Below are 22,810 nucleotides of genomic sequence, written 5' to 3' on the forward strand. Positions count from 1 at the left end.
CTGTAGGAGAGGTTTCATTTAGTTGCTTCTGATATAAAAATAAAAGTAATCTTCATATTTAAAACTAGTTATTGTATTAATTATTCGCAAAAGATGTTTTGAAAGATTAACGGAAAGATAATTGACAGGGTAATCATGGTCAAGTGGTATCGACAACGTACACTTTCTGAAGTTTATGAATTATTTATGCTTGAGAAACAACTATCTCACTTGATTCCAGCGTTTGAGATCTCTGATGCAGGTACATGACAGTATGTTATCTTGATTTTTACATCCCCGAAATATTCGTTTATTTTTTTTGTTTTGTCATTCAGTTTTCTTGTATCATAATTTTTTCTCTGCTACCTATATGCATGCTTCATTATATACATACATAGAAACTGTTTGTCACCGATGGAAAAAAAAGAGAAGACACCTGCAAAGGCTGAAACAGTAGCTATGCATGAAAAATTCAGATGTAATGAATTTGGTTGCATAAAAGTAATAGCATAGAAACTTTCTTTTCCAAGATTTCTTCCAAACATAGAAACTGTTTACTCCTATAAATTGAAGATCTCGGTATTCTAGTTAATGCATGGAAATGTTTCAGGATTAAGTCACCAATGTGTTTCACCAACAATGATGCCGGTACACACAATTCTTTCTGGCTATTTAACCATGATGCAGAGTCCAGATTCTTTGTTGAAGTTCACTGACATGCCTCCTCATGTGCAGATTTTGGTGTGGATGCAGAAGAAAGGAGTACCATCTGTAGTTGATTGAACAAAGATACAACAAAACTGTATAAATACTCTTATTATAAAGCTTATTAGAGTGAACAGCATACTAATAAAACCAATCACAGACTAACTGATATTTCTAACAAATCACTCTCCATCATCAGAAAAATAACTATGTCCACTAAGAGAGTCTAAAAGTGGATTGATTTTGAAAAGCAAACAAAGTAACGTTATATGAATTTTACATGACGAACTTCCACACAGGCTCATGGCATATTCTAAATATTTCATTCTGCAACAATCCAATATACACCATGCGTCCAAAATTAATTTATTTACAGACTGGTATGCATAAAATGAGCGAGCAGTGGTATTTACAGCTTCTCCATAACGCAAAACTGCAGGAAAAATGTGAGCAACCTGGACCCTCACGTGATGCTCTTGGCCAAAGAAACTGACCAATGTTGTTCATCATCACATCACGTTCATGTTACAAGTTTTGGCTCCTTTAACCTGTTTGTTTATGAGACTAAGCAGGTTCACGGGGTCTGTTAGACCAGAGTGAGCTCAAAGCCCTCAGGCGCTGGAAATATTCTCCCAAAGCAAGCAAGCATCGAGCAGCCTGACGGATTGTAAGTATTCGAGACATCTGCTGCAACGTTCCCTGCCGTAGATGATCAGCCTGTTTCACACACACCATTGTTTCCCACAAAGGAAATTTTTTAAAAACTTATAGAATTAATTCTATTATATGATTCGTGAAATATTACTATGAATCCATCAAAACTAACTTGAGGAATGTTGCTTTATGAAAGAGATTAGGTTTTCTTTCTGATCATAAAGTTCTTTCATGATTATCCAAGAACAAGAAAAGTGTAAAAGAAAAAAGAAAGACAAATAGATAGATTGACAAACGGAGATAGAGAAATTAAAGAACGCATTTCAGCATTTAATAGGATATCTTACCGGGTTCAGTTTAATATCCTATTGTTATATTATGAGAATTGTAAATCTTAAAGTCCTAGAGTAGTTTGTTTTCTGGAATGGATTAACAACGGAAGAAAACTACAAATTAAGTTACACAATTGTCTGCAGAAACATTACCTGGTTCACAAAGCTCACCAGAGCTTCCAATTTCTCCATTGCAGAAGTCATCTGTGGAATGTACGTTCCTTCCATGAACTGTCCAGCTGCTACACTATCAGCAAGAGTTTGCCGGAGTTTGTCCATACCTTGTGACAGGGCATCTTCTGCTTGCTGACATGATTGTCCAAGGTTATAGATATCCAACCGTTGTTGCTCTGTCAGAGGTTCAATCAGGGGCCCAAGAACCTGCAATTAAAATAAAATGTCAGCAACAACCATACTACACATTCTAGGAATGAAGTTTTATACATCTTGCATTTATTAAATATGAACCGTCACCTTTAGAAGCTCAGAGGGGCGAAAGCCTCCGATCCAGAGGAAAAATCTTTCGGCCGTTGTTTTCCACATACCAGACATGACATAGAACACATCGGCTTTTGCAGCAGCAGATTTCATGCGAAAGATTTCAGCGTAGTGGTTCATCATACCATCTACCAGAATCCTCAGCTCTATGTCACCGATATGAGCATTTAAAGCACTTCTCAGTTCTGTGATTTGCCTATTCTGCTCGTTCACCCAGTGTCCGTACTCCGTCTCAAAGGTTGTAATTCCTGCAAATATGGTATTATTAGAATGCAAGAACAGACTGGAAAACTGATTCTAATACAAGAAGAAAGGATACTCATGCAAACTAGGAACAATATTACAAACCAACCATAACAATCTATGGTAATCTTGCATGACAACACGAAAATTTCTGAACAATTCAGGAGTTGCAATGCCATAGGAATATCAACATACAATAAGTATAATATTTTTAAAAGAAGATGTATGTGTAATTTATTGTGCAGGGAAATATATAGTTGCAGTACCAACCTGAATTTACCGATCCAGCAAAACCCAGATGATTAGAGTCCAACCCACCACCTATGTACATTCCCTGCAGTTTTGTTGCATCGAGATATTAAAGAGAAAGGCAAAGGAAGAAAGTCGATGATCAACGTAATGTGATCCATTAGAGAAACTAAAAGTATATTAACTCATCTTCCCCACACCTGCTGTCTTGCACGTTCAAGCTCTTGCTCCAACTGCATCAACTTCAAACGACTTGATTCTAACTGCTGCACGTAGGCCTGTGGGGCAATATCAGAAACAACACCAACATTAGTGTATCTAGTCTCTAATACCAAATACCACAATCCATCAATGCATAAACATGCAAACCTTTTTCCTCAAACGGCTCTTTCGAGCAGCCTCTCGATTTTGTGCAAGACGTCTTTGTATCTGCATGTTTCATCATATTAGGTTCCTATTTGTTTCCACCATATACGGGCATAAAAGAGAGTATGGATCCAATTTGAATACAGATTCCTCAAAGTTCAAAATGGCAGGACTAAACTTTTCACTCACACAAAGGAAACAAAACTGAAAAGGCTGAGCCAAAACATTCCCAATAACTCAAGGCTTGAATAATACTTCGTTGCATTATACAACAACACCCTACAGAACAAACCTTGAGCCTTCAAAATGACAACGTATCTAAAATGCAAAACATTTAGTCCTAGACAAATGACCCGATGAAAGAAATTTGAAATTGTATTGCTCAAAATTGTCTACATCTGCATTTGCAGGGAATTTGAGCTGACAAATCAGTTGCAGGAAGTATACCAGAGTTCACAAAGTTTAAAGTAACAAAACACCACCAAGAAATAACCCTTGTTTCTTTTCTTTTGTTTGGGGGAAAGAAGGGGCAAAAAAACACGGTCTTACCTTATCAGTAGGCTTGTTAGCTTCTTGGTCGTACTTATTAGGTGCTCCCAGTATTCCATGAGAAGCATCCTCTGACTAGGTATGAAACAGCACAAACAAATTTGGTTAGTTGGCAGAAGAAGCCTTCGTATTTGGCAAGGAAACAAAGCACAGATTTAGTAGTGGACTCGCACCTGACTATCTAACTTCATGTCTGTCTCGTCTATTAAAGGCATGGATGCACTTAAATTACCATTACTTTTGAAGCCTTCTCCCCACATACTAATCTGGTGGATTGGATCGTACACACTCATCCTTCTCGAGGAAACGAACTGTGGGGATGCTGAATTCATGCTCTTAGTATCGATCACTGCCACAACTCAAGAATAACCATTCACCGTATACCTATACAGCAAAAAATGCATTCAAGATTATAAGCCAAACACCGTTATTACTTCAAAGATTAATACCCAGTTCATACTCTGTTAATCCTACATCATAGCACCAGCAGGAAGTAGAACAAGAGTAGATTATGTAGTTGGCACTGTTTAAACCAGCAGAAGTAAGAGTAAAATTCCTTAACTACTAGCTAAAAACACACGGGAACATACAGAACCATAAATCTCAAGAAAAACCAGACATCACAAGGTAAAGAGAAGCACAAAAGTCGCATAATTCATTTAACTAAACCGTGTTTTAGTTTAGTTCCTTCCTCCACCTCATCCACGTTTGCACGACAACCGCCACAGACAGCGCCTATGCAGAAGAATCTATTGTACGATTTTCCCATTAATAAGGTAACAAACCACCTCATCATTTTTCGCAAATATAGGAACGCAAAACCAAATCCTACGTAGCCCCCTTTTTTCCCTTTTCCCAAAGGCAACAAAAGTTTTAACAACCTCCGGAAGAAAGTACCGGTAATCATAGCAGTTCAAAACAAAGATAAATAAAGTCATCAATCTCCCCAGGTATCTCCTCCACCCATTGATGTCATGATAATATTGAGTTGGAAAAGTACAACAAACAAACTTTGATCTGTACCAATTCCCATCCTCGACAGTTACTCAATTATCCACAAAAACTGAAAAAACAAAATCCAAAAAGCCAAACCTTGTTATAAAGCCACTTTCAGAAACGTTATTTACGTTGTCTTATTATTATTTTCCCGCTCAAAATCCTCATGCCAGCATGGCGTGGTGAAGAACCGCAGAACGCTAGACCCTTCCTATCACTCCATCATTGCGTTGTTAGTTCGGAAGACGACGCTTTCAGAGACACACCTCTTCCTTCGATTTTAATTATATATATTAAAAAAACATACACAAACATAGCCCCCCATTTTTAAATGCCCTTACATTATTTATGTATATGTACAAATACAAATAAAATTGAAAGAGACGACTTTTTGTGCCTTCTTATTAGAGGGTGGAACCTTTTTTATTTTTCTTTTTTCTTTTTGTGTGTGTTGTTGTTGTTGTTACTAATTACTAATTGCTTGCTTATGTTGATCTACAGAGAGTCAAATATATTTCACAACCCAAGTGTCACACTCATCGTCATGTTTCCACTATCGCTAATGTGCGCACCAGGTAGACCTCAACCCTGTTCCTGTTCCTGTTCCTGTTCCTGTTACTGTTCCACCGCCACCGGAATGTTTATCAACACCCATCACTCTATCTAAATATTTAATAATTAATTAATGTACTTGCTATTTTTGTATTTAATTATCCGGTTTATAAGGTATTATTGGTGTCACCATCCACGAAATTAATTTGTGAGAAATGATAACCAAGGTAGAATGCGGGCACCAACAATTTTAGAAAGTCAAGAAATTATGAGTTTTATATGATTAACGAAGGGTGGTGTGGAGTGTTTGGAGTAGAAGAAGACGTCACACCTTCACACCAGATTGGACAAAACCTAATCATTTCAATTTTTTTTTTCATGTCTTACATTATACACACACAAACCCTAACGTATAAATTATTAGCCAATTAATACGAATATTTGTACGTATGCATCCCATGGTTGTTAGCACTATTAGTTTAGATTATTGTTGAAATAAAATAGGATTGGCAGATCCTCACGTCTCTCCCTGTTGGAATTGGAATAATTGTGATTTCATGTTTTTTTTTCTCCCTATTCTACCCTTCTGATTCGATGCATCCCACTCTACTTTTTTAACCATTGACCTCACCACCTCCACCATAAATATACCAAAAGCATTTCTGCCTAATAAATCAGAGCATCGAATGCAACTAACATACCATCTTACCACATTAACTCATTCGTTTTCATTTCTTTAACGTTAATCTTTAGTCCTATCTACCACCATGTTGCCACATCTTAGGATAATTTTCTCCTTTAAAAATGCTGTTAGATGTTCCAATTCTTCCTCTTACATGAAAAAAAAAATACATCTTTTAAATGGATTCTAGTATCTTACAATATTAATCTTTCATTTTTAATCAACAAATTGTTAGGTTTATAAAGGAGTTTCACTAATGAGACATGAACCCAACCACATAAGATATTTACATCACTCTTAACTCAGAACCTGAAAACAATAGATTCATGGATCTTTATTCTTATATAGTACTTTACTTTCTCATTTTTAACCAATGTAACTCACACTTGCATTTCTAACACAAATATTAATCATTTCCATCCTCCATAATCATATATCGTATTATTAGTAAATCCACATCATTAATTCATTTTAACTTAATTAGAAGTCTTCAGATTTAAGTTGTCTTCAGAATAAGAATTGTGTCATTTCTTAAACTTGAGATTTGCGACAAAAATATGTTATTATTATTAAACTGTTATATTAACTCTTATTGTTAATTAGGAATGGTAGATAGGTATCCATATACGAATATCCGCATTTAAGATTTTATTTTTTCTTAACTTAACATCAATGCGTAAAGCAATGTTTAGAATCATGATTCAGCCTTCAAAATAAATCCGTACTTATGTTATACCCTACTCAATGGGTACGTGTCCAAACCTATTGCTAGTGTTTTATAATTTTATTCATGAAATCTATTCTCTTATCGTGTCTTTTCTCATAAATATTAAAATAAAAATGTTTTTGTAATTAAAAATATTTCTACATGAGAAAATAAATATTTTTAAACTCCTGTATCATAATTTGGGAATAATTAAGTTCCAATTACGGAATGCGGTAAATATCACATGTCAATTGTCATCCAAATATTAAATGCATATGTATAATTTAATACACATTTGTCAAGTAAATATTATTTTTATACGGTATTTAAATCTTATATAAGTTACGTTGCGTGCAATGTAATGAGCTTATAAAAAAAATGAAAGGGGCATTATAATAATGAAAATGAAATAGACTTGCACTAAAAAAAAGAACACTTTAGTGGTATAATGAATTCATAAAAAAGAAAAGAAAACAAAAGAAACCCCTCTCAACCAATCTTTCAATTTTCAGAGACGTTTCACGAGGAGATATAACACCAATGAAATCTGAGCCTACTCATATAAGATAAGACATTGAGAGCACTCTTAATTCAAAATTCTAAAATAATGGATTTATGAGTTTTTATCCTTGTATAGTGCTTCACTTTCTCATTTCTATCCAATATAGAACTTAGATTCACACTTGAATTTCTAACAAATATTTATATTATTGTAAAATGACGTGAGCATATATCAGAGATGAAATGAGCATGAGACCCACATCTTTTTTTTATATGGAAAGAGCACAACCTGAGAAATATTTTGTTATGCAATAGTTTCTCCATGTTTAATTTTTTTTTTTACACGATCTTGTTTGGTGAAAAACTAACCAGTTAGAATGCGAACGATGATGGGTGTTGCGTGTAGGATATGATTATTAATTAAAATGTAGATTATGGTTCGCGATGCAGCGCGCACAAAGTTTTGCATTGAGACAAAAGGGTTCAAAAAAACTCGGTCCCTAAGTTGTTATCTACATGTCATTCTTTGTCCCTTTTGTCTTTTCATTCGATATTTTAATTACGGATCACTCGAAACCACAGACCTATTTTGTGTCACATATTACATATTGCCCTTTCAGATAGTGTTGGGACGAGGATCACCATCATCACACATTTTTTCAGTTCCCTTCTTATGGGATCAACTCTTTTTTTTTTTTTCTTTTTTATCTCCAACCATGTATAAATTCTCGTATTCACCAAACATAAACCAGAATCATTAAGAATAATGGTTGAGACTATTAAAAATGTTGTTGTCGGTTCCGTGAATTTGCAGGATTCTAGACCCATATCCATACAAGTTTTCGTTACGATTTTGGCTTGGACAAACTTTTACCAACTTTATCATAAAAAGAGGTGAAAAGGAAAAGTGACATTAGAAATTTGTTGCTAATAAAACGAAAAGAACATGATAATTTGTCTGACAGGTACAGCTTGACACCCAGAAACTTAATTCGTCGTAGGAATAATTGTTAAAAGAATGGGTTTTAATTTTTATTAGTTTTCCATTACTTTTAAATTAGCAATTTTGTTTTACCACAACCAAAAATTTACCGAGTTAATATTGAATCCACACTTTAATAACATATTCTTACTTTTTTTCATTTTAAATGTATGTAAATTTTACACTGTTGTGATAATAATAGTAACCCCAAAAAAGTAATTGAAAATTTTTACATTAATGTTTTGAATAATCAATTCTATATTTTTCTATACTAATAATTAGTCACAAGTGAGTCATTTCCTTGGTAAGGTTCTTTCGCTTTTGTTTAATTTATTGGAAGTTTACCTTTGCCTACCACTTTAAAATAACCCTTCTTTCCAAACTTGAGAATCCAAATCTACTTTTGCACACTTTTTGGTTCTAACAATATCTCTACAAGCCTAACAGCACAAGTAGGCCCAACATTCCTCAACTAACAATTCATACTTTTTTTCTTTCCCCATTTTCTTTTACTTGTTCTCTTTGTTGTTGCTTGATTTTTACTAGTGACAAGATTGGAAGAGATCAATCACACTTTAATCTTTCCCACAAGTCAACAGATAAGAAAAATAAAATTCTTTTTAATTTATCTGGTATTTTAGTATTAGAAATAATAAATATCACTTCCCTTATCGTAATGTCGTTCATCTTAATAGGACACACTTACCTGGTACCAGGTGTTAGGTTTAAGGAGGAAGTTTTATTAATGAAACTTGAGTCTAATCATATAAGACATTGACACTATTCTCAACTTAAAATCTTAAAACAATAAGTTTATGAATCTTTATCCTTATATAGTACTCTACTTTTTCATTTATAGTCAATGTGGGACTTAGACTCACACTTGAATTCCTAATATAAAGGATGTTAATCCCTTATATATATAACTCATGTTTCATTTGTATTGTTTCTCTATTTTCTCTCTCTAAAAAAAAACTATCAATAAATATATAAATTATTTACTCCCATTGCCAATGTCACACTCTTTTTATCTGTCTGTATCATATATTTTTTATTGTAGATAACATTAATTGTATCGTGACAAAGGCTAAGTGTAACGTTTTGGCGGTTACACTCTTAAATAAAAAAAATTATATTCTGATTAATGACTATAACTTTTGATTTAGTGGTAAGGGTTCAATGGTATCAATTTTACATAATTTTACATCTAATCATATATATTTGTGAAAATAATTTAGTGCGGAGAAAGAAATAAAGAGTTAAGAATCCGTGGAAATAATTTGGCAGGATGACAGTGGAGATTGTTTATTAGAGTTTGGTTAATATGGAGAAGCCTGAGTCAGAAATTGCACTAGGAGAGGTATTCACTTGCAAAGTAAAAGAATTAATAACTTGTTAATTAAGGAAAAGAAAATGCTGAGGTGATTGCATACGAAATTGTGTATTTTTAAATTATTTTATGTGTTATTGTTGGAATCTTAAAAAAGATTTTAAATTTGAATTTTATCAATAAATCTAATCAACATGTAAAGAAATTTGAACACACTTCAAATAAAGACATTCTAATGGTAATATTATAATAAACTGTGTTAGAGAGAATTTTAAACGTGTTTAAAGTTTACGATAATACTAGTATTTTTTTTTTATGAAAATAAAACAGAATATATTTATTAGTTTGAAGGTTTAATTTTGTTTTTAGTTCCATCCATTGTTGGATTAGATTACTGGTAGAGGTTAATGTGTATGAAGGAAAGGGCAGAAAAAGTGAAACTGAGAAAAAGGAATGTGAGTGAGTGTATAATGAGGAATTAATGCATTCAAAGAAAGGATAAAGAGAAAGTAGAAAATAATGGATGAGAAAGAAGGGAAAACCATGACATTTGCTATTACTGATTTATGAAAAAAAAAAGTTTTATTCTTGCGCCACCACTTTCTTTAAATAAAACAAAAACGAAAGTTTCAATAGTGTCAAACACAAAGTGTATGTAGAGATCCTAATCCCACAAAGGAAAACAACACAGTAAAATGAAGATCCAAGCCACCCACAACACTAGGGTGGTAAAACAGGTCAGTCTGGTTCGCCCGTGGCCCGTCAAAAATGGGTCGAACTGGGTTGGACTAGCTCGTCACTAATAAATGGGTTAGATATTGTAATCTGTCTTTTTTTAGGGCGGGCTGACAAGTCGGCAGACTGGGCCGTCTCTTTTTTTTTTAATTTTTAAAATTTTTGTTTATAAATTTATTATATATATATATTAAATTTATTTCTATAATATAAAAAGTTTTATTAATTAATTATTTTTAATTTTAAACATAAAATTTTTAAAAAAGGATTAGCGGGTCAGGACAGACTGGCCCGTTTGGGCCTGCTAAATTGGCGAATTATGCGGACCAGATTACAACGAGTTGACGGGTTGAAATTTTTAACCCAACCCGCCCTTCTTTTAGCGGATTGGCGGGTCGACGGGTCGGCCCAACGAAACCTGGTCCGCTTTGACATCCCTAAACTACACTACCCTACAAAAACTTTAATTTTCAAGTAAAATTGGAAACACCCTTTAGTCAAAATTACCCATTTTGTCTTGGGTCTAGAAACTTCTACTACTCTTGCTAAATTATTGGGATCTAGTAGTTACCCATTTCTTCAAATACAATAATCTAATAATATAAGTGGACATAAGATCCGAATAATAGAAAATATTTATGTAACATTTTTAAACAAAATAAAAAGGTTAGTATATACATATAAAAAAAAAACTAATTTATTCTAAAATATATTTGAAAGGAATGAACCATACGTGCATTGGAAAAGGCAAGAGACAATCATGGAAGCAGAAGGGTCGACCATTGTACTTGTTGTGAGGGACAATGGCCTCGTGCATTTGTAAGGTACAATGGCGTCGTCAACTGAATAATTCTAATAATAAAAAAAGGACAAATTGTTGTAATTATAAAAGGAAAAAGAAGCCTAATCAATAAGCAATGGATATGAATTGGATTACGTGATTAACAAAAAGAAGACATAATTTAAAAAAGATTCGATAAATTTAAATAATTGTGTGCAATTAGGTCTCGGTGTCAAATGATGTGTATAAAGCTATAATGATAGTGGTGGGTGCATTTGCGACTGATTTTCTTTCCCATATTCCCTATTTTCTGTATATATTTTTTTTCTTTGAATAATCAATGATGAAAAATGATAGGTCAACCAAACACACCATTGGCATTTTTTTTTTATTCCAAATGGCAATCGAAACAAAGTGGGTTGCACTAAGAATGGCTATTGGGGCCTCTCACCTATATTATGCAAGAATTTAGATTCTCAAACAGCAGCATCTCAAGTTGGGTATTTTTCCAAACACCAAAAAAATAAATAAAGTAAGAGACAAGAACATTACATGTTTACGAAAAGAAAAAGGAAAAAAAAAATGAAAGAGGTTGTTAACACTACTTTCATGATTTGTTGAAGACACTTGCAATTTGAGATATGTTCACGTAAACAAAAAGTTTTGCATGCTGCAGATTATGGAGGAGAATTGTGTTTTTATGGCTGCTTCTATGTTCTATGGATCATGTTTTCTTCTTGCGTCACTGAATCTTCTTTTAATGTTATAAGTGATATCACACAACCATGTTTGGTAACACAATTTCAGTTTGATGATGCAAACTAGTCTTATTCTTGGTATTACACGTATATTTTCATTATTTAATTGGTTAACATTTTTGTTTTCTTAATCATAAAAAAGTTAATATTTAAAGAATAATGGCATCAGAAGAAACAAAGTATGTGCCCAAAAAAATAAAGAAATTGCAAAAATAAATAAATAAATAAAATTCTATATCATATTGATTAATAAGCAAATTCCTCAAAAGGCGCATGGTAGTATAACGTGTAAAAGCAATTGTTCTTATAATTAGATAAATATTAAAAAAAATGATTTTTGATAATAGAGAAGTTAATGAAAAAAATATAATAATTATTGAGATTATTTATTTAATTTTAATGAAAAATAAATTTATTAAGAACGATCATATATTTTTTAGACAGAATAACCTTATATGTTTTATAAATATATAAACCGATACTTAAAGGAATCATTTTTTGGTTGATCCTTGTAGAAAAAAAAAACACTTTTTATTTGATTCTCCATCTTTTTATTTCTTTATTTAAAGAATAAAGACTGCTTAAAGAATTGGGAGATCTTTTATTCAATCAGTCATGTTACTGCATTTAGGATTACATTGGAGAATTTTATAAAAAGATGGAAAATAAAATAATGTATCAGAAGGATAGATACTATATATTTTAGTCGTCGCAAGGAATATTTTATCATATTAAATAGAAAAATAATTTACTTTTAAATTAAATATTTTTAAATCCTTAGAAATAAGAATTATTTTTATTGATACAATTTATCAAAACAAAAATTTAAATTTTTTAATTAAAATAAATTAATACAATAATAAACTTACATTTCAGTTTATTAAAACGTGAAGATAACTTAAATTTGAAAATTTTTAAATTATTTTTTAAATAGCATGTGCCAGGAAAGATATAAATATAAGATACAAATTCTTTTAAGAAAAAAATTATAATTTATTATTTGTTACAGATTCTTTTATATATAAGAAAAATAAACTACGTCATACACGGCACATTTCGAAATATAATTATATTTTAAAAAATAAGTAAATAAAAACAACAATTATGTCTTTCCTTAAATAATAGTTCACATGCGGAAGTGTTTCGAGTAACCCCACCTTATCCCTTGTCCCCTTCTTTTTATGTTAACCATTGTGAACCTTTTTCCATCTTGATTTGATACAATAAATTATTTAATATTTTGTGTTGTTAAAACTAAAACATTATAGTTACTTGACAAAAGGAAGAGTTTGAGTCTTGTACGTTTTATTTTTTCTTTTAAAGATGAACCCTAATTCAAAATAGAGCATACTTTAATCAATTTACCTTGAATCAAGTCAATTTTTCAAAACGACAACTTTTTTTAGTTTGAATTATTATTACAACAAGAAGTAAGGCCCACGCATATTTTTGAGAATAATACACTAGGATTAAGTTCTATTTTTGATAATAAGATTTTATGGTTTTAACTTAGTCATATTTCATATACGTGTAATTATTACTTTATATATTATTGTTTAAAATTTCATAAAAATATAATTAGAGATATATATCAAATATGAATTCACTACAAAAAAAAAAAACTGAAATTACCGACGAATATATTTTTGTCGGTAAATTTGAATTACCAACAGATTTTATCAACGGATTCTCAAACTTTAATCATCGACCAAAAATTTGTCAGTAATACAAATTTTATTTAGCGACGAATTTTTCTATCAATAAAATTCGTCGATAATTCAAATTTTTTTATCGAAAATTTATCGATGAAAAAATTCGTCGGTAAAGGAAGCGAAAATTTTCCCGCCCAAATCTCTCCTTATAAGAAGACAAGAAGAAGAAGAAAAGAAGAAAAAGAAGGAGAAGAAGAAAAAGAAGAGAAGAAGGAAAATAAGAAGAAGGAAAATAAGAAGAAGAAAAAGAAAAAAAAGGAGAAAGAGAAGAAGAATGAGAAGGAGAAGAAGAAGAAGGAGAAGAAGAAGGAGAAAGAGGAGAAGAAGAAGAAGAGGAAGAAGGAGAAGGAGAAGAAGAAGGAGAAGAAGAAGGAGAAGAAGAAGAAGGAGAATAAGAAGGAGAAAGAGGAGAAGAAGAAGAAGAGGAAGAAGGAGAAGAAGAAGGAGAAGAAGAAGAAGAAGACGGCGGTAGCGGCGGTGGTGGCGGCGGCGGCGATGGCGGCAGCGGCATTGACGGTGGCAGCGACGGTGACCACGAAAAAAAATAAAAAAAAATTGAAAGAGGAAGGAGGAAGAAGATGAACAGTGCAACAAATTTACCAACGAATTTTTTGGTTATTACCGACGATTTTTTCGGTCAGTAATTACTGACAGATTTTTCGGTTGATAATTATCGACAGATTTTACCGACGGATTTTTGCATATGTAATTACCGATAGATTTATCGACGGATTTTTTTGTTGATAATTACCGATGAATTTTTTCATTGATAATTACCGACGGAACATGATTTTCGTCGGTAAAATTAATTATCGACAAGCATTTTACTGACAGATTTTTGACTGTCGATGATCCATTGGTAATGTTAATTTAACGACAAATTTTTATCATTATCGACGGATTTTGACCGTCAGTAATATCGATTTTTCTTGTAGATTGAACCATTTAATCACAACAAAATATATTGTGTACTGTTTTACAAAATCATAGTGTATTATATTTTCTAATAGCTTAATAAATTATATATATATATATATATATATATATATATATATATATATATATATATATATGTAACATCCTAAGTTCAGTAGCTTAAAACTAATAAAAATAGGGAGTTTCATCATGGTTCAAAAATAGATAATCCAGTGTACACAATATATTAATACAGTCTTACAAAAGATATGACTATAAAAATATATCACTTATACACTTAAACTAAACTAATAAACTCTATACTTAAACTGACCACTGCTAAAGCTCCCACTGGAAACCTCCTTCTCAACACTAAAACGATGACTCTTCATCCTCTAGAAGCACCTTTGGCACTGCAACCACATTTCCTCCCACCGAATAGGTGATCATCACAAGAGGAAACATACAATACAAGACAGGAACACAATATAAAATAAATATTATTAACATTATTATATCAAGTTATTAAGTGAGTGTACACTCATATATATATATATATATATATATATATATATATATATGTGTGTGTGTGTAGAAGTTGTTACGGAAATGCGTTTGGTATTGTTTTATAAATTACCATGACATGTAATTAAAAAAACAATGACTGTTTTTAACAACAATTGTGACATTAGTATCTTAATTTAAAAAGAAAGTGCTAATGAAATTTATTAACTAAGAATTTTGTTATGAAAATAAATTTATACATAAGCGTCGTACAAGTTATTCATCATAAAAAACAAAAAAAAATGTAAAATCAGAATTATTTTCGTTAAACAAATGTAGTTTTATTTTTCAGAGACAGATTTGTAATGAGCCCAGAATCTAGTTATGGTTGAAGCCCAAACGATTGAAGTCGTCGTTTAAGCCCAGGAATAATTCTTCTCTTCAAACGCTCAGGGCTAAATTGCTACTACCAAAAACAACCAGTATGCAATGGGAATATAAAAATATATATTAGCATTGACGCCGATTAAAAATAGTATTGCTCTGATAAAGTTATCTTTCAATTTATGAAAATTTATATTCAAAAACTTTAATTTGAAATAATATTGATGTAATAGGAATAATCTCACACCTGATTTATGTGTTTTGCAGTTATAATTATTTTGATACTTTTACAATAACAAAACCGTGAACCGTGTAATTAAGTTTTTTTTTTTTTAAATTAAATAAAAATGAAAATGAACATTTCATCATTCCCAAATCCAATGGCTAGTTTTGGGAATTCACGATCTCACGGTTCACGCATAACCTTGTTTACGCTGATAACGAACACTTGAAAAATCAATTCTCACTTCTAAGTCTGAGAGAGAGAGAAGGATCAGGGAGATTCTTCTTCTTCTTCTTCTCCTGAGTTCTAAATTGTAATCTAAGCTAAGGATTATGAATTAGAATTATGGCTTCGCTGAAGAAAAGTTGATTCAGCATCTATCATTTGACATTTCTACCCTCTGGATTTTAATGGCCGATCACTCAGACTCTTCTCCTCTCGTCCCTCCCCTTCCTCTCACTGACCCTTCCGAGATCGACCTCGAAGCTGGTCCCTCCGAACAAATCCAATGCCGAATTTGTCTCGAAACCGATGGTAATTTCACTTCCCTACTTTTTTCCTTTTCGATTTTCGATTTCAGGTTTTGGCAAGTTGCACTTTCATGTGCTCAGAAGTGAGAATCAATCACTTCGTAATTCTAAGGACTCTATATTGTAATTTCGATTTTTTCTACTTTTGTCCTTAAAATTGCTTTTACTTATTGATTTAAGAATTCAGACTTCAAAAACGTGAATCGTGTGAGTTGATGAGAGGCACGTTATTCTCCTAGCTCTGCCCATTTTGGGTCAATTATACGGAGAAAGTAATTAATTATTGAATTTGAGTAATTCAGTACTGTCTTACATCATTGTTCGTTGGAATTTGAATTTCGTTATTTTAGCAATTATGTATGTAGTTGCTCTTGGACTGTTATTGTTGTTCCATGTGTGGGGTATTGCAAATATGTCGAGAATGGTTGCTAATGTGAGCTTCATTATTGAATGTTGATCCCCAACTCTTGGAGTATATGATATCTTTTATCAGCTGCATTCCGTTTTTTTACCCAGGTAGAGATTTCATAGCCCCTTGTAAGTGCAAAGGTACATCCAAATATGTACACCGAGAATGTTTGGATCATTGGCGAGCAATTAAGGTAATGTTTTATGATTTATTACATTACATTACAACTTTATAGGTGATGATAATTGTCTGAATGTTAGTAAGCGTGGCAAGAAGCAAGTGTATATGCTAAACTTACTGGAGGATTTTGTGGTGGTTAGTAAACCTTTTGTTTGATTAATCAATTAGCCAATGATTTTTGTTATGCTCACATTTGTTGATTTGGTCTCATTATATTTTCCAATTTGTGTGTATTAGCATGTGGTTGGCTTAGCAGCATTTCATGTCACTTTCAGTGGTTTTCTTTTGATTCTTTCCCTTCAGTTATAACTGTGTCTGTTGGCTACCCATCACTCATTTATTTCGGTGATAATTGTACTTTTTGCCTATTTTATTTTACCCGGTTTTTTTTTTACAGTTTTGATTTACTCTCCATGACTTTAACATGTTTCTCATGCTCTTGAATCTCTTGCCATTGACACATCGTGGTTTAGTGGCTATCTTTAGTTTTCCACTCTATTCTCCCTTTTTTGATGATATTTTGATATTGTAACCAATTAATTATCTTTAGAATTAACTTTTTTGTCTTTATCCTGTAGTCCATGAACTATTTCTTTGAAAAAAAAAAATCCTCCAGTGCACTTGGTGTATTGTATGGTGTAAAGTACTAACCGCAGATGGAGAAACACCTGGATATTTTGTATTATGAAAAGCTCTGACAATAATCTGTACTTTTATGATATGCAACCGCTTAAACATTAGTTGTTCAAGTGTGGCCAATTTTAAGTGGCAGAATTTTTTTTTCCTGTACTCAACAGTTCCATGTGTAAAATGGTGTAGTTTACAGTGCTTACCTATGAAATATACATTACTTAATTTTTTTTTCTTTTGCAGGAAGGGTTTGCCTTTGCTCACTGTACAACATGCAAGGCTCCTTACCATTTGCGTGTTCATGTTGCTGCTGATAGGAAATGGCGGACCCTGAAATTTCGGTTTTTTGTCACCAGAGACATTCTGTTTATTTTTCTGTCTGTCCAGCTTGTAGGTGATTTGTTTCGATTTGTCTAGCCATGTATATACTTGTCCATTTGTACTTTGTGAGTGTGTCTAGGTGATCTGATTCAACCCCTTCATTACCTATGCAGGTCATTGCATCACTGGCATATTTGGTTTATCTAATAGATGGTTACCAGCAATATTGGCTTCGTCTTCTCTGGGGTTTTGACAGTGAAATGAGCTTTTACTACATATGTGGTAAATTACGATTAACTCTAGTTGTGTCATCAAATGCTAATGCGATATTGTTTTTTGCGAATTACTTTGACTCCATTGCCTTGAGTTCAATTTCGTTGTTCCAAAGTCAAAAAGATATTGGTTTTGGTTAATTTTTTGTTGGTAATTTCTAATGCAGGAGCTCTATTATTTTTCGCACTGCTTGGTCTTTCTGGGTGCTTCATTACTTGTTATGATCGAAGAGTTCGCAATGATTTAGCTCAGCCGTGTAGAGAGTTATGTCTTTGTTGCTGTCAACCTGGGTAGTAATCTTGATTTTACCTATTCACAAGCCTCTGTCATTGTTAGAACACATAATGGAACTCTCAGCATCTTCATAGGGCTGCATTATAATGCTTGTTTTCTTGTTTCATTTTAGGATGCCAAAAACTTTGCTAGGAGTGCAATATATAAGATTTATTTTAGACCATATTGCGGACCCTTCTTTTAAGAACTTTTTCTCGAAGACGTATAAAATTACGTTGCTAATTATTCATGGTTGCTTATGCTAAGTTGAAAATGGAGGAATTTGCAATGTTGTGTATGAAGCAGCGAGTTTGTGATTCGGACGTCTAACTTTTGTGTCAAATGATGTTGCTGCAGGGTTTGTGCAGACTGTCATTTGCCAGGCACTCTTTGTATGTGGACTGATTGCACTACTTGCTTTGAGAGTTGTGGAACCATGGCAACTGAATGTGGTGGCTGTTTGGGTGGTGCCGGGGAAGCTGGGCTACCATTATTATTCATAATGGCTTTGGTTGTTCTGGGACTTTTTACTGTAATTGGGATATTCTACAGCGTTTTGGTGGCTACCATGGTAGGTCAGCGGATATGGCAACGTCATTATCACATACTTGCAAAAAGGATGTTAACAAAGGTATGTCTGGTTTTCTTTATCTTCTCTTGTGCCTTTGGTGTATTTATATGAGCTGTAAAAGTGTTTTGCAATTCAGCTGAAAAGTCATGCTAATTACTAACCAATATCTACAATTAGCCTTTTAGCTGTGGCTTGGTTTAATTTGTAGCATTTAAGCCCCATATGATTTCTTCACAGAAACATTTATTAGGGATGGGATAGCCAAGAAACTTAACTGTAAAATTTTATTGTTTTATAATTGACTTTGCTTTTAAGATTCTCTTGCATTAGAGCCATATTGACCGAGGCATTTCTGATGGTTTTGCTAACGTATATGTATTTCAGCGACTAGCTTACGTTTATAATGCATTATTATGTAGCTGTTGTAAACTTGTGATGGAATTGAAAAGAGTTTTTTGTTGTCTAATAAATGATAGATAGAAAAGTGGAATCATTATTTGGAAATTACTGCCAAACACTCTTAATATCCATCCTTGCTGCTACTTATATGATAGTATTATATTGATGGGATTTTTAAATTTTGTATAAAAATAGGTGAGAAAAATACAGATATGACAGACTCTTCAATTGGTCTACTTTCTCCTTTCCAAACTCTTGCTCAAATGCTTGTTTCACTTCCCCATTTTTCCGAGTCTGCTCTCAAACCAAAATGCACCTGCTGTGTGCATTTGTTACAAACCAATCCCCCAAGTTCAGTCTCATTCACACAGCCCTCCCAAGTACATATGAGCATGCATTATGCAATCTTTTCCTACTCTTCCATTGCTTGTATAATTTAGCTAGGGTGGGGCTGGGACACTACTAATAACTGGTGGGACAGCAAGGCTGATGTACCAGTGTTGGACATGTCTCTTACATAGATACTGTGGCGACATGTTGGGGTATGTGGCAGTGTGTTGCAACCCTCATTTTGTATGAGTGTGTTGCTAAAATGGCTGTAGTAATTTGGCTTGATTTATGTCTTGTATCTTGATGCCTTAAAGCTGATTTTGGGCCTCTTAATTGTTACTTTTCAAAACCAAAAATATTTAATTAGTTGTTCTGAATACTACAAGTTCGTTAGACCTCATTAGGGGTCACTGCATCCTAGTATTGTATGCTTTGGAGTTCAGACTGGGCTTTATCATGGTTTTGTCCTTAAAATGAGTTTGAGTAGATCATGGAAGGAGAGTGTGTATGACTACTATTGGCTTTTAGACCTCATTAGGGGTCACTGCATCCTAGTATTGTATGCTTTGGAGTTCAGACTTGGCTTTATCATAGTTTTGTCCTTAAAATAAGTTTGAGTAGATCATGGGAGGAGGCTGTGTGTGACTACTATTGGCTTTGACTTCTAAATGAGGTGAGATTTTCGGGTGTACTAGAACTTGCCTCCTTGTTGAGGCTAGGGAGCTAAATTTGGGCCCCTTTACTTGGCATATCAATGTTCCATCCACTTTAGATTCGTTGGACACATTAGTATTATTGCATCTGAGGTATTATATGTTTTAGACCTTTAAGTCAAAACATTGATGCTTTAGATAGGGGGAGCCTGACCACTCTAGCCCTTTAGACTCAATTTAGGGTTTGTTCCACAATACCGGAAAAGTCTCCTATATCTTAGAAGTCAAAGTCAATGGTAATTTATATACACCCTTGTCTCATCAAGTATATCTTAAAGACAAAATTGTGAGACAATACCTCAAATGTAATCACGTGAACAATGTCCAATAAACCTTGATTTTATTAAAGACCCTTATCATTACTTCATAAAATATAAAATAGCAAAATTCTTATCATGAAGATTTGAATTTTTATGTTTTAAATATTTTGTTATGGGATTGTAAAAAATTAATTTTTTATTTTACATGCTATGTTCAAGCTGTGCTGTCCTGTGTTTTTGTTCGAAAATGTGTTGTGTTTTTGTTCGAAAATGTGTTTAATCGTGTCTGTGTCTCTATTCTTGTGTGGGTGAGGTTTTGGAACCGGGGAGCGGTTAGTAGTGAAGCATCTTCTGGCTTATATATGACCACAAACAATTTGTGATTAGTTATAATTTATTTATGAATAATACCAATAATCCCATGTGTTAATTGCGTGTTTTATGAAAACATCATGATGCCCTGGATCAAGCTGACATCATATTGAATTGTTGATTATGAATTATTATCACTTCTCATCTCAGGAGTATGTGGTTGAAGACGTCGATGGAGAGCTGACAGGATCTGATTGGTCTCCCCCAGCTCTCCCTCCCGAGCATGTTCAGCAGTTGAAAACATTGGGTCTACTGTGAGTTTGTAAGAGTCACCAGTCATCTACTTGATGACAATAATGACAGTAGAGATACATTGGCCTTCTCCCATGTTTTGGTAAGCTGGTCATTTTCGTGAAGACCTGCTATTAATTGATAATTGTGTAATAGCCACTCAATTCAGTTTGGCTAGAGTTGTACACTTATGCTGAACTATTGATATGTGGAAAATTGTGAATGTCTGACACACGCCTACAGTCTACTTATGTAAAGAAAATGAAAGAGGATTCTTGATTGCCCGATAACCGGTTACAGGTACATCGCCATTTCTTTTCCCTGATGCGTTGCTGCTTGGTTAGTCATGTTTTATTGGTTGCTTGTTGCATTTGTTGTAAATAATTCTAACGGTAAAATTTCATGCCTACAACTGCTCCGTGATACAAGGAAAGATGTTTGGTTTCACTCTCTTTCTCAGTATTGTAGTTTCTTTAACTTTATTTCTTAGTCTACAACGTTTTCTGTTTCTGTTTAATCTGTTGTCCCACGTAATGGAAGGCATCTACCTGGCGATAACGTCATTTTAATCATTCTTAAGTTGATAATGAAGCATACGAAAACGCTGTTCATTTCAACAAAGAGAGATTAAATTGATAATTTTGGAGTTTGTTTGTATATCTTGTCTTCTCAGGATCGTTATTTTATTCTTGGAGTTTTAGATTATATCTGATGATTAGTTCTCTCCATTTCTTTGGTTTTCGTGTTTCTTAATATTTCACGAATGATTTTCTTATGTAGTTGGGATTATGAGTACAAATAGATACAATACTTTATCCTTCTTTAATACCTAAAACTTCATTATTTCAACAGTTCATTCTTTCCCATTTTGTTCTTTTACGTTTTACTTCATGCGGCTTTTGTTAATTTTATAGCTGAAGTTATTTAAAATTAAAGCTGCTTTAGTACATTGGTCTTGCATGTTTTATACAAGCTTGTAACAAACCAATGATTTCCTAAAGACTCATTCGGTGACTGAATAACTTTTCTACGCGGACAGTATATAGGAACAGATTAAAATTCAGAATAACTCTTATTTTCGGATATAGTTTACAAGATAGTCACGTGTATATTTTTGCGCACGTGACAGATAGCCACCGAGTTACATTGACGCGTAAAACTATTTTGGTAGAAACTAAAGCTGTAATGTAATGATAAGGGGGCACGTTTTTCTTACGTTTAAAACAAAGGAAGATGACCATCATACAATTAAAATAATTTTCGTTTTTTTAAAACTTTTATCGCATTTTTTGTTTCTTCTCCTCATTTTATTTATTATACAATCTTTTTTATTATATGCCCTACTAAATTTTTATATTTTTTATTGTCTATTATTATACTTTCTGTATATTTTTTGATTTTCAGTTATGAAATTCATCTTATAATTGTTAGGAATATTTTTTATTTATCTTTTTATTCGCAATCCCAAAAAACCAACATTTTAGAGTCCAGGTTTAGTATCACTAGTGTGATTTTATTTTATCGTTATTTTACTTATGCTCTATTTTTCCTAACATGACATGGTATATGTAAGGCCCCATTTTTCCTGCCCAAAAGTTAGTGGGCTGCCCTACAGTATTGGGCCTAAAGACCGGCCCATAGTATATAAGCCTTAGGTCTGCCCTAAACCTAGGGTACCCTACATTTTCAGGGATCTTGCCTTGCCTTGAACCCAGCAGCCGCCACCCCTCTGCTAGGATTCCGATTCTTCGTCTCGAACCAGTCCATCCCAAGAGCTCGTCTAGTGATTTCTGCTCCACGTAAGTAACTCTAACCTACTGTACTTACCTTATGAGGTTTACATTCGTTTTCCACCGATTAAAGTACGAAAATAATCGTGTCCTCCGCTGTTTTCGCCAGTTTTGCAAGTCCGCCTTCCAAGTTACTGTGCTCCGAGGTCCCGTGTCGAGGTTCTGTTAACCCTTTTCCAGGTACGGGAAGTT

General features: G+C 33.2%; 2 protein-coding genes across 4 annotated transcripts; one reads left to right on the plus strand and one right to left on the minus strand.

Moving 5' to 3' along the window:
- Window positions 1-484: 484 nt before the first annotated feature.
- LOC114181758 (transcription factor TGA4-like) lies at window positions 485-4,953 on the minus strand. Of its 3 annotated transcripts, XR_003603917.1 has the most exons (10): window positions 4,668-4,953; window positions 3,749-3,959; window positions 3,576-3,650; window positions 3,030-3,089; window positions 2,861-2,938; window positions 2,682-2,745; window positions 2,145-2,416; window positions 1,824-2,051; window positions 1,098-1,401; window positions 485-748 (listed from the first exon to the last, which is right to left on the minus strand). XR_003603917.1 is itself a non-coding variant. In XM_028068305.1 (9 exons), exons 2-9 carry the CDS (start codon window positions 3,905-3,907, stop codon window positions 1,249-1,251), a joined length of 1,089 nt encoding a protein of 362 aa, XP_027924106.1. In that variant the 5' UTR covers window positions 3,908-3,959; window positions 4,668-4,953; the 3' UTR covers window positions 873-1,248. The 3 variants fall into 3 exon arrangements, 2 of the variants coding, with proteins under 2 accessions (XP_027924106.1, XP_027924116.1); XM_028068305.1 differs by lacking the exon at window positions 485-748 and having other exon boundaries at window positions 873-1,401; XM_028068315.1 differs by lacking the exons at window positions 485-748; window positions 4,668-4,953 and adding an exon at window positions 4,473-4,594 and having other exon boundaries at window positions 873-1,401.
- Window positions 4,954-15,553: 10,600 nt separating this feature from the next.
- Window positions 15,554-21,275, plus strand: LOC114196042. Its single transcript, XM_028086542.1, has 7 exons — window positions 15,554-15,870; window positions 16,383-16,468; window positions 17,329-17,475; window positions 17,580-17,688; window positions 17,846-17,969; window positions 18,310-18,583; window positions 20,748-21,275. The coding sequence occupies exons 1-7, from the start codon at window positions 15,747-15,749 to the stop codon at window positions 20,853-20,855; spliced, it is 972 nt and encodes a 323-aa protein (XP_027942343.1). The 5' UTR covers window positions 15,554-15,746; the 3' UTR covers window positions 20,856-21,275.
- Window positions 21,276-22,810: the final 1,535 nt, after the last annotated feature.

The sequence above is a fragment of the Vigna unguiculata genome, chromosome 1 (assembly GCF_004118075.2).
Source record: "Vigna unguiculata cultivar IT97K-499-35 chromosome 1, ASM411807v1, whole genome shotgun sequence".
Lineage (NCBI taxonomy): Eukaryota > Viridiplantae > Streptophyta > Magnoliopsida > Fabales > Fabaceae > Vigna > Vigna unguiculata.

Coding starts and splice junctions, on each gene's coding strand:
- LOC114196042 (XM_028086542.1), top strand. CDS start 15,747: ATGGCCGATCACTCAGACTCTTCTCCTCTCGTCCCTCCCCTTCCTCTC. Junction 17,689..17,845: donor GAGCTTTTACTACATATGTG/GTAAATTACGAT, acceptor TTTCTAATGCAG/GAGCTCTATTATTTTTCGCA. Junction 17,970..18,309: donor CTTTGTTGCTGTCAACCTGG/GTAGTAATCTTG, acceptor ATGTTGCTGCAG/GGTTTGTGCAGACTGTCATT.
- LOC114181758 (XM_028068305.1), bottom strand. CDS start 3,907: ATGAATTCAGCATCCCCACAGTTCGTTTCCTCGAGAAGGATGAGTGTG. Junction 2,939..3,029: donor AGAGCCGTTTGAGGAAAAAG/GTTTGCATGTTT, acceptor ATTGCCCCACAG/GCCTACGTGCAGCAGTTAGA. Junction 1,402..1,823: donor TGGTGAGCTTTGTGAACCAG/GTAATGTTTCTG, acceptor TGTGTGAAACAG/GCTGATCATCTACGGCAGGG.